The sequence below is a fragment of the Alnus glutinosa genome, chromosome 6, assembly GCF_958979055.1.
Source record: "Alnus glutinosa chromosome 6, dhAlnGlut1.1, whole genome shotgun sequence".
Taxonomy (NCBI): domain Eukaryota; kingdom Viridiplantae; phylum Streptophyta; class Magnoliopsida; order Fagales; family Betulaceae; genus Alnus; species Alnus glutinosa.
Window position 1 is genome coordinate 27,420,782 of NC_084891.1, and position 11,580 is coordinate 27,432,361.

Genomic DNA, 11,580 nt, shown 5'->3' on the forward strand with positions numbered 1-11,580 from the left:
TCGCCTACGGGCTCTGTTGTAACCTCGGGTGGAAGCTCCTTTGCTGTTTTGTTCATGTTTTATTACGAGGCTTTTGCCTTATTGAATCCCCTTCTGGGGTTTTATTCATCAATGGAGTTCTGGAGCTTTGTTCAAAAAGAAAAAGAATAAAAATAAAAAATAAAAATTGAAACCCATTTCTCCTTTTCATGAATCCGTTGAGGAAAGACAACATGATTATCTACCCAAAATTTGCTTGACAAAGTTTTCCAACAAATAAAGTTGAAACATAGAGTTTGGATGAATTTCTTTTAGTTTAATATTGATTCTATTATGTATTTATATTAATTTGGGATATGATTCTTGCATACATTTTTTTTTTCAAACATATTAATAAAACATGCGATTCTTTAAAACGTTTGGAAATTGAATTTTCTGAAATCCGAATTTAATTATATTTCATTGCGCGAATTTTGAAGTTTGACTGCGTGAGATAAATTTTTTTTTAAAAAAAAAAGTTGAATAAAATATGATTTGTTTTTTAAAAAAGTAAAGAAAAATAGAGAAGAATCGCGATTCAACCCTGTTGCCAAACACACCTTACTGACTTACTCTAGAAATATATATTAATTTAACAGATTGAATTAAAAGAATCTTCTCGACCCAAACTGAAAAAAAACTTGGTCCAAATTTGCTCTACTATCTCTCTACTAGATAGTAGATACTATGGTAAAAATTGAGTGAATGAGATATTTGTCTACAAAATTCATTTTATTTAGAGATGCTACATAATGAACAAATATTTGCATTCCATGTACCAAAGTTAATGTGACCTAGCCTCCCCATTACATTCAGTGGATGGAAATAATTTCTTTAGTTAAAGCATGAAAGAACCTCGCCACGTTAGCTTTGATAAATAAAATGCAGATACTTGTCCCATATATAACATGTCTTTATATTTATTGTTGTTAGTGACTAATCACTGCTTATTCTCATCATTATGACCAAATATGGTAGCTTTGGTGTATCTCATCATTTATGATCACATACAACTAAACCACCCCTTCTTTCATATTTTATTTGCTGTCACGATCTGATCCATTTATTTTAAATGAACGGTACAAATAAAAGGTATGGCTTCCTGTGCAATACTCGGATCTCAATCCAATTAATTAAAACTCTGCCTCTCCTTTAATGGCGCAGAAGCTTATAGGTAGCAAAGTGTTAATGACAAGTGAATTAACCATGGTAAAGTAAATCTGCTATATCTTTTCATTATTTTTCATGTAAACCCATACACTACCTGTAAGCAGATACGTACACAAGAACAAGATAATCATAAAGATACACTTGAAAAGATTTAATCAATGAAATATGAATGTTCTATGTGTAATTACAATAAGACAGTTTATATTTGTACACGGAACAATAATTACGACATTCTCTTTCTCTAGGCAGATGACAAACCTTCAGGCAACGATTCAGCATCTGGGTCAAGTGAGAGAAATCTGCGGCAAGCATAAAGAACAGCTGAATGGAAACCATTTGGGTTGTCTATGAACACAAAGTGCCCGCCCTGCATTTATATTATCAATGAAATTTCTATCAATCTTCTGATCAATGGTTTTAAACCAACACTCACATGAGGGAGCGCGAGAAGGATGGAATGCACTCGCTCGCTCACGCACACCCAAATGCACACAAATGTAAATAGAACTGGAGAGTGCCGGACCTGAGGAACCCTAATGATTTCACAAGGGACCTTCATTTGCTTGCGAGCTTCTATAGCTCCTTCATAATTCATCCAATCTTGATGGCCATATATAAAAGTGGTTGGCACTTTCCACTCCGCGGCACTGCACGCAATAAATGAGAGGATTATGTAAAGTGTAAACGTTTCAATACCCTGCAACTCTTCTGTGTAGAGAGTAACAAAACATAAAGACCCATGGAAGGCTGGAACAATTAAATAACCGGTTAATCTACTCCTGTCCCACTGGTGTTTGAAAGAAATTTTAAAGTGGAACCCCATCAAGTTGCAAGTAGGCTAGGATCCACAGAGGTTTCAATAAATCCTACTCTTGTTTCATCCAAGATCCCCCTCTGCCCTCCCCCCTCAAAGAATTACTCCAATCTCCATCTTCCCAAAAGTAGGCAGTATGTATCTAATTTAAGAAGTGACCAAAAACCATAACTTGATGAACACTGTATGTAATAGCACATACAGTACAGTTTAGATAGATCCAAAATTTGACAATGATTCAGGTGGGCGTCCATTATCAAGCATATGAAGAGGGAAGTGTGTTGGCAAAAAGTATTACCATTAGCAGAACCACTCTTCGGGTATATAAGTGTGCATGCATTTCATGTATCCCTTTAATACAAGAAGAGAGATCCACGGTTTCACAGTTTATACAGAATTTTGAATCTCCAGGAGTTCTTGACAAGTTCAACTTCAAATGACTAAAATAGAATCATACACATCTGACATAACAGTAAGTCCAGATATTGTGCCAAATTTTGGCAGTCTCCTGGAATGAGTGGAAACCACAGCCCCACTGACAGGAAGGGAGACACAGAGAGAAACATAAGACCTGAGTTTTTTTTTTTTTTTTTGGTGGGGGGTTGGGGGAGCAAAACAGACCTCTGTGTGAAAGAAGGAAAAAACCTAGACATTTGACGCTTCAAGCCAAGCAAGTGTGACAAACTTTCACCAATGCTTGGCGGAAGAGCAGGACAAAAACCTCATTCAGGCCAAAGTAGTAGACACATTGCATTGACCCCGGGATACAGCCAACAACAGAGGCGGGAAGAAACAACCCTCTGTTGGTGTAGAACAGGCCTTGTAGAAATAAGCACTAGTCAGATGCAACTTATGCACTAAATCATTATATGGAAAGCCATGTTTCACACATTTAGGCATCAAAGACTTAAGTAAGAATCATAAGCTTTATCATTGTCTACCAAATATTAAAGATGGATGCAGTTAAAATTAAACATACTAATCGAAAGAACCAAAATCAAAGCAAGGAGTTTGATAGTGACACAAATGAATTCTTCTACAAATTTAAAAAGCAACTTTGAAATGACTAGGATCACCAGACCTGTGTAGGAGGGGCATCCGAGCAAATGCTCCAAAGGAAAAAATATATTTTAAGCACAGTTCTCCACTAGCTTTGGCCGCTAAAGTATGGTACACATAATCTTCAATTGAAAAGGAAACCATTAGCAATCTAATGATTCTGTGTAGTATATATAATTCACCAACATGTTCATCATAAACTACCTGTCAGCAAACTGGACTCCTCTTCCATCAGTACATTCCCAGTTGAATATGTACCAAACCTAGCACTCGTATACCTGCGAACAGCATTTGGACCCCAAGGGCCTAATCCTCTGCAAAAAAAAATTGTATAATTAAATCTTCAGTGAGTTATCAGAGAGAAGCTTCTGAATGACGAGTAAAAAGATTAACTCTCTTTTTGGAACCAATTCATGATTGTATTCAACCCAGATAAAATCAATTGAAATTGAAATTCACAATTCAAATCATCAATAAAATTCATTGAATTACTATGCAGTGGAATTCATTTGTTTGGAATAGACATAAATTGAAAAGGAAAACTTAAGTACGTAGATTTTTGGGATTCAGTAAAAAGGATTGCTCAAGTAGATAAAGAATGGGCTTTTGAAACCCAAGAACAACTGCTTTGAGCCCAAACAGTAGATCATTATTCTACGGATAAGAGTAAAAATAGTTCGAGGTGATGATATTGGCTCTCAAAATCAATGCAGGTTGAACATTTTATGTAGATAATATGCTCAATTAAAATCTTAATGGGAAAATGACATGACCTCAATAACCAAAAATCACACTTGGAATCTGTTCATTACACCTTGTAGAGAAATATTAGAGGTAATAAGTCAAATTATGCTACCATCAAGGGATGGATAAGAATGGCTCAACAAAAACTGGGGGGCGGCGGGGGAATGGATAAAATTACACAACCATATGTATAAACTGGCAGTAGCATAAATTAAACTCATTCCATTGCAAGTTTTCCAGCAGATAGACTAGATTAATGCTACAACCCACTACTAATGCCTCAGAAAGGCAAGGCCGTGGGACAGGATTTTAAGCACCTCATGTACAATGCATTGGGTAAGAAGAAAAATTAATGGACATGGCTATTGTTTATAGTATAGTTCCAAAGAACGTATTCATGAAAAAAGATAAACCATATTTCACCTAATGATTTTCTGAGGAGTAAAATTAGACTCCCACAAATGGTTCAGAATTGCTCCTTTCCATGTTGCTCTGAACTGGACAAGCGACTCGGGCATGGTTGACTCTGATTGAAATCCAGCAGGTCCAACTAAAATCAAGTGTTGAATGTGCTCTGGATGCTATACATATGAACAAAACTAACATCAGAAATGGTACCATTATACTAATCCTGGAATTCAAATGCTTAGTGAAGAAATTATCACCTTAAGAGCATATTTAGCTGCAACATACCCTCCAAATGAATGTCCAAGTAATATAAAGTTGCTGAGGTTTTTGGCTTTTCGCCATTCCTCAAAGGAATCAATGAACCATGCCTCAGTTTCTGCATTACCAATTGCAAGTTTACAACAAAATCAATATATATATTGCATTGTTTTTTTTTTCTGTACTATCTTATCTCATCTTTACAAATAAGCAGTACATAGTGGATTCTACTTTCAATGTAAAATAAACCTGAGGGTTGTGTAAAAATTGATAGAAAGTCATGAGATAAAACTACCTTCAGTGTTTTTGCATTTAAAGTCGGGCCTGCTTGATCCACCCCAGCTGCAAATAGAATTTATCAAGGGGCTCAGGTACAAATAAGATTAAGCTAAGACACCAGGTACAAACATATGTGTCTCGTTGAAATCAGAACTTCCCCCCGATTGGGATAAATGAGAAAAATACGTGCAGCTTTCAGAATCAGATGTAAGGAAGGATTAAAAAATCAAAATTAGAAGAAAAAGGGAGAAAAAAAAAATACAAAACTCAAGCAGGATAATGTAGTTTATTTATTACTATTATTATTATTATTTTAAACAAAGCTTCCAAATAATACACTGAAAAAGCACAAATTTTCTGCCACCTTCTTGTTCTTAAAGTCACATACTTATTACATTGTCATATGATTACGTTCTTTATTTTTTATTTTATTTTTTATGATCACGTGATAAGCATGCGTTTAGAATTAAGGTTAATTGCAAATTCCAGTCTAAAATTATGGAGTCATTCGCAATGTCTCACCTGAACTAAACATTTTTACAATCAACACATCATTAATTCAAGATTAATTCGTAATACCCATTTCAACTTTCAGGCGCCAAATCAGTGACAAAATTCACGCATTAGTGGAAAGGTGGAGTTATGGGGTGCACCAACTATCAAAATTTAGGGTAGGAAAGAGCAATTTACGAAAATTCTAGATATTCAACAACAATGTAGATTCAAGACCAAAAGGGCTCACCCAAGCTGATCAATAGCGATGACCCTAAAACGATTGGCAAGAGCATCAAAATTCCTGAAGAAGAAACCTTGAGAAGCACCATAACCATGAACCATCACAAGAGTGGGAGAACCCTCCTTGGAATCAAAGGTAACCGTGTTGATAAACCTTTGATCATTGCTTTTAGAACCAAACCACCTGACTTTCGACCCAGGTGGACCAGAACCAATATTGACGCTCTCTTGAACATAGGGAGTCCTGAAATTCAGCCAAATTTATACCCACCATCCCAAATGAGACAAACATAAAAATTATTGTTATCAACGTATAATTCAAAACTCAACCTCACTGAAAGTTAATGCTACGCAAACTCTAAGTTTACGCTCTCAAATGCTTACTCGTGACTCTAAAAATCACCGGATCCATCCAAAATCTAACATCTAATGGTGATTTTAACTGCCACGTCGGGAGTAGCATTTCTCAAAATTAAAATACCGGTTATTTCAACAACCAACCGAGATTCTCTTTGAGCAAAATAAATTAGAGTTTTTCATCGAATGAAGTGAGTTATTTCTCTGAACAACTCATTTCACAGATATTATGAGCCTGAGTCAACGGATTAGAGAATAGTACACAGAAAGGGCAATTAGGGTTGTTTTATAGTTTCAAGAATTCGCAATCAACCGGGGCGTTAGGGTTTCGAGAGAGAGAATTACTTGACAAGAGAGAGAAGACGCTTCTCGGAGGCGATGATGCGATCGGTGGAGGTGGGAATCCATCGGAGGACAGTGGGCCACAACGACCTTGATTTTGCTGATGTCACGGTGGCCGCAGCAGACGATCCCATCTCGGCGTTCCTGATCTCCTCCGTCATTCGTTTTGACCACCGAATGCGAGCCAAACTCATATGGATATTGGATTTTCTGCTTTTGCTACAACTTTCTATATATATATATATATATATATATATATATAACGTCGGCTAGCTAGCGCGCGCGACGCAAAAGGTTGTGCTTGTTGGGTTCCGTCTCTGACTCTCTGGTGGCGGAACGCGCCAGAAGGGCTTGGACTTTTCGGAAAGAAAAAAGAAACAGAAGGTGGTGTAAGGTGAGAAATGATACTCTGTGTACGCGGCATAAGAACGTGGAAAGTACGCCCCCAAGACGCCGAGCCAGGGCCCAGGGCTTCTGTTTGATCGAACGGACTTCATTGATGTGCCACAACTCTGACTCGGTCGCTCAGATCCCAGAATTTGCTTTTCGTAGACTCTTTCCGCGTCTCATGAATCTGATTGGTTTAAAGGCGCATACAGTGGATACACAGAGACAGAGAGATAGAGCAGGAAAAAACTCGCTTACGTTTGCGGTGACGTCCGCCCAGGCGAGAGACCACGCGAGAGTACTTGAGCTCCAAGTTCAGGCCTCAACAATGACCCAAATAACACAATTGGTCTAACCATAATTTCCAGGAAATTATTCCGATACAATTGGCATTTGTCCTTTTACTGAAATGGTTGGCTTCTTATAGAAGACGACATTTCATTTTTTTTTTTTTATTTTTTTTTTTTTTTTTGAGGGAAAAGAGGAAATCTCATTAATCACTCCAGAGGGTAACAGATTACAATCAAATTGAGACAAAGCTCAGAACAACACAGGGACTCACATTATAAGTACCCCGTTACAGTTACAGTTACCCTAAAAATACAGATTATACCAACAATTGCTACGAAAAAGCCTAGCCAACAGAAAGGTGCCTCTGCGATAACATAGAAACTGCTACTTGCGCTATGGAGTCGGTCAAAACAATCTGTGCACAAAGCAATGACTAGGAAAGATTGACACAGAGCAAAAGTTAAGTACAATCTGAAAAAACAACAAAACCACCCAAACAGAAGCACCCGTCGGAGGAGCTGCCGTCGGCGTCGGCGCGTGTGGCACACGCGCCACCGTCGAGCCTCACCCTCCTAAGACCCGTAACACCCCAGCACACCGGAACCACCAAACACGCCAAACGAGACGGAGCGTAGCTCTCATGCGAAGCTGAGGAGAGAAAGCACCCGGGCACGTGAGAACCACGCGCCGGGTTCCGGCGATCATTTCGACCGTTACGACGCGGCGGCAAGACCAGAAGGCGGCGGCGAGCGAGGCTGGAAGGCGCGTGTCGACCTGAGAACGGCAGAACTTTGTAGATCTGGAACCAAAACCTTGCCGCCGAAGACACGAGCGGCGGAAGCATCCCCTGGGGCCTTCTTTCAAATGATTTCTTGTCATCCAACAAATAAGAAACGGAAAAACCACTGCACAAACCTCCCAAGTCCGCTAGGACTTGGAGGACCAAAACAGCCACCACCAGATCTGAGACCGGGGGAACGAAAACCCATCGCCGGAACTAATCCGGGTGGAACAAAAACTCCCTAGTCATAGAGACTGGGAACCTCAAACCTCCATTGAGAAAACCCAAGGAGGACCAAAAGATCCCTTAGTCCAGGAAGACCAAGGGTACCAAAAAACTATGTCGGGGGGGAGAGAGAGGTTCTCTCCCCCCGGCAACACTGACTTCGAAGGGGGAAGCTTTCTGCAAGATGGGGGAAGGTTTTCTGGTTGGACGAGAGGTGTGCTGAAATTTCATTGACAACATTTCATTCTATTCTTATTTTACCCTAACATTTCAGTCTATTTCATTTATTTTTTCTTCATATTGAAATGTTAGGGGTAAGATGGGAATAGACTGAAATGTTGGCTTCTTTGGGGCATACTTTATCCCCAACCTTTTAGTCTATTCCCATTTTTTTTTTTTTTTCGTATTAAAAGGTTGCAGACTTTTATACTTTTCCGTACTGACACCGTAAAATGGGAAAGGTTAAAATGTTGAAGTCTTTTTAGACTTTTATACTTTTCCTTACTGACACCAACAGAAAAAAAAAAAAAAAAAAAGAAAAAAAAAAAACAAAAAAAAAAAGAGCGACAGAGGCGGGTTGGGGGGGGCCTTACTAAACAGGGATTTGACTTCTATACGGTAGTTTAAGGGATAATTACACTTAACCCCCATGATTTATCCACGGTGTGGCGATTTACCCCCCAATGTACAGTACATGACCCCTCCGAACTTGCCAACGTGTGGCAAAATCAACCTTCCGTCCAATCGACCGTTCGTTTGGACGAAAAATCAGTCACGTGCAAGTCACGTGACCGTTTAAGACAGAGACCCTCCCCAAGTCACGTGACTTGCACGTGACCGACTTTCCGTCCAAACGAACGGTCGATTGGACAGAAGGTTGATTTTGCCACCAGTTTGCAAGTTCGAGGGGGTCATGTAGCAATTTTGGTACATTGGGGGGTAAATCGCCACACCGTGGATAAATCATGGGGGTTAAGTGTAATTATCCCTTAAACTACCGCATAGAAGTCAAATCCCTGTTTAGTAATTCCCTCCCCTACCCTCCTCTCTCTCTTTTTTTTTTTTTTTTTTTTTTTTTTTTTTTTTTTTTTTTCTTTCCTGTTGGTGTCAGTAAGGAAAAGTATAAAAGTCTGAAAAGACTTCAACATTTTAACCTTTCCCATTTTACGGTGTCAGTACGGAAAAGTATAAAAGTCTGCAACCTTTTAATACGAAAAAAAAAAATGGGAATAGACTAAAAGGTTGGGGATAAAGTATGCCCCAAAGAAGCCAACATTTCAATCTATTCCCATCTTACCCCTAACATTTAAATATGAAGAAAAAAAAAATGAAATAGACTGAAATGTTAGGGTAAAATAAGAATAGAATGAAATGTTGTCTTCTATAAGAAGCCAACCATTTCAGTAAAAGGACAAATGCCAATTGTATCGGAATAATTTCCTGGAAATTATGCCAAACGAACGGTCGATTGGACGGAAGGTTGATTTTGCCACACGTTGGCAAGTTCGGGGGGGTCATGTAGCAATTTTGGTACATTGGGGGGTAAATCGCCACACCGTGGATAAATCAGGGGGGTTAAGTGTAATTATCCCTTTAAAACTACCGCATGGGTGCTGTAGTGGAAAACGGTACCATTTTTCACTTAAAAAAATTTGCAAAACTTTTAATAAATTTAAAAATTATAAAAATAATAATAATTAAAAACTAAAAATATTGAAAAAAAAAAAAAAAACCTAAGGGGTGGCTGGAGCCACCCCCTTGGCCGATCTGGGGTGGACAAACCACCCCAGTCGGCTTTTGGGGTGGTCCGGCCACCCCCAAAGACCCAAAAACCAAAACAAAACAAAAAAAATTAGGGGTTTGGGGGGTGGCCAGACCACCCCCAAAGGCAAGCCACCCCCAGATTGGCCGTATGGGGTGGTTGAAACCACCCCCAAAATCCAAACCCTTATTTGTTTTTTTTTTTTTTGCCTTTTGGGGGTGGTTTCGACCACCCCATACGGCCGATCTGGGGGTGGCTAAGGCCTTTGGGGGTGGTTCGGCCACCCCCCAAACCCCTAATTTTTTATTTTTTATTTTTTATTTTTTATTTTTTATTTTTTTGGTTTTTGGGCCTTTAGGGTTGGCCGGACCACCCCCAAAGCCGGTTGGGGTGGCCAGCCACCCCTTAGGTTTTATTTTATTTTATTTTATTTTAATATTTTTAGTTTTTAATTTTTATTATTTTTAAAATTTTTAAATTTATTAAAAGTTTTGCAAATTTTTTTAAGTGGAAAACGGTACCGTTTTCCACTACAGCACCTATGCGGTAGTTAAAAAAACTACCGCATGGAAGCCGGATCCTACTAAACAGGGCATAAAACGTGTTTTTCTAATATTCTTACTTAATTGAAAAAATTATTGTTTTGCCTTTCAAACTTTGAGTCATTTTGTAATTAGTTTCACGAATTATTAACTGTTAAATTTTGGCCTCCAACGTTTTAAAAAAGCTCATTTTGTCGAAATATGCCTATACTATCCCTGTCACGTGTCATTTTTTAATTAAAAAAGAAAAAAAAAAAAAGATGGGTGTTTGGGGGTGGCTGCTAGGTTTAGTTTTTTTTTTTTTTTTAAAATTAAATTTTATTACTTTTTAATTAAAAATGACACGTGCCATAAGTATTATAGACATATTTTGACAAAATGGGCCTTTTTGAAACGTTTTGGTTGTTTGGAAGGACTAAAGTCCAAGCGTTATTATCATTTTAACTATTTATTATTACTATTCCATTTAAATAATTTTTTTTTTTTTTTTTTTTTTTTTTTTTTTTTTTTTCAGATTTCTTTATTCTTTTTCTATTTAATCTTTTTATACAACAAGCTACCATACACCTTCATCTTGAGATTAAATCATTGCTAAGAAATTCACAGAAATTTTCATTTGCTTTTCAACAAAATTCAAGAAAGAAAGAAAGAAAAGATAAATGAAAGACCCATAAAGTTTATGTCATGGACAAAGAAACCATCATATTCATGAAATAAGGACATCATCGTGTGAGAGAAATGGGAGAAAAAAAGAAAAAAGTGTGTTGATCATGTGAGAGAGAAAGGATAAACAAAATTAGTGAGAGAATTGGTGAGTGAATATTACTCATCAAAATTGGTGAGTATTTTCACTCACCAAAACTTTTGGTTAAAGTGGTGAGGCTGTTGTGAATAATTTTTTAGTGTTTTCATCAAATTGGCTCACCAAAATAGTTAAAAAGCTGTTTTAGTGAGGCTACTAGAAATGCTCTAAACTCTAATCTTCCCTGCTTAATTAGTCAACTCCTTCTAAAGTCTACACTTCCTTCTTCCTCAAACACACAGTCGTCGACGTCTGAGAGTCTCTCTCCCTCAAGCGTTCATCTCCGTTCTCGATCTCTATCCTACATGGTTTGGGAAACTACCGGCGAAGCTGTTAAGGGGGGTACGTATTAGAGTGATGGCAGGAGAAACAAATACAAAGGGATTAAGGAGAAAGATTTAATTGGAAGAGTTTTTGGATACAGTTACAGCAGTTGGATGGACGGGTTCAATATTGGTGAAACACGGTTACAAGTGATCATATATATATATATATATATATATATATATATATATTGTTGATCTGCTTCTGCACATCAGATGGAAACTTGGATAAATGGGTGACACAGAGGAGGAAGTTGAAGTTGATGAGAATGTTGAAAGTTGT

At 37.9% G+C, this 11,580-nt stretch overlaps 1 protein-coding gene across 1 annotated transcript; it reads right to left on the reverse strand.

Annotated features, from left to right (window-relative positions):
* Positions 1-1,228: 1,228 nt before the first annotated feature.
* Positions 1,229-6,535, reverse strand: LOC133870795 (1-acylglycerol-3-phosphate O-acyltransferase-like). Its single transcript, XM_062308016.1, has 9 exons — positions 6,188-6,535; positions 5,493-5,729; positions 4,767-4,813; positions 4,471-4,589; positions 4,229-4,386; positions 3,266-3,375; positions 3,084-3,183; positions 1,712-1,835; positions 1,229-1,555 (listed from the first exon to the last, which is right to left on the reverse strand). Exons 1-9 carry the CDS (start codon positions 6,376-6,378, stop codon positions 1,430-1,432), a joined length of 1,212 nt encoding a protein of 403 aa, XP_062164000.1. The 5' UTR covers positions 6,379-6,535; the 3' UTR covers positions 1,229-1,429.
* Positions 6,536-11,580: the final 5,045 nt, after the last annotated feature.

Bases quoted from the DNA above. Each gene is read 5' to 3' on its own strand.
- LOC133870795 (XM_062308016.1), bottom strand. From the start codon at position 6,378: ATGAGTTTGGCTCGCATTCGGTGGTCAAAACGAATGACGGAGGAGATC. The intron at 5,730-6,187 runs GTAATTCTCTCT...GCTGAATTTCAG, and splicing joins CGTCTTCTCTCTCTTGTCAA to GACTCCCTATGTTCAAGAGA. The intron at 1,836-3,083 runs GTCTGGTGATCC...TATTGCGTGCAG, and splicing joins CGGATGCCCCTCCTACACAG to TGCCGCGGAGTGGAAAGTGC.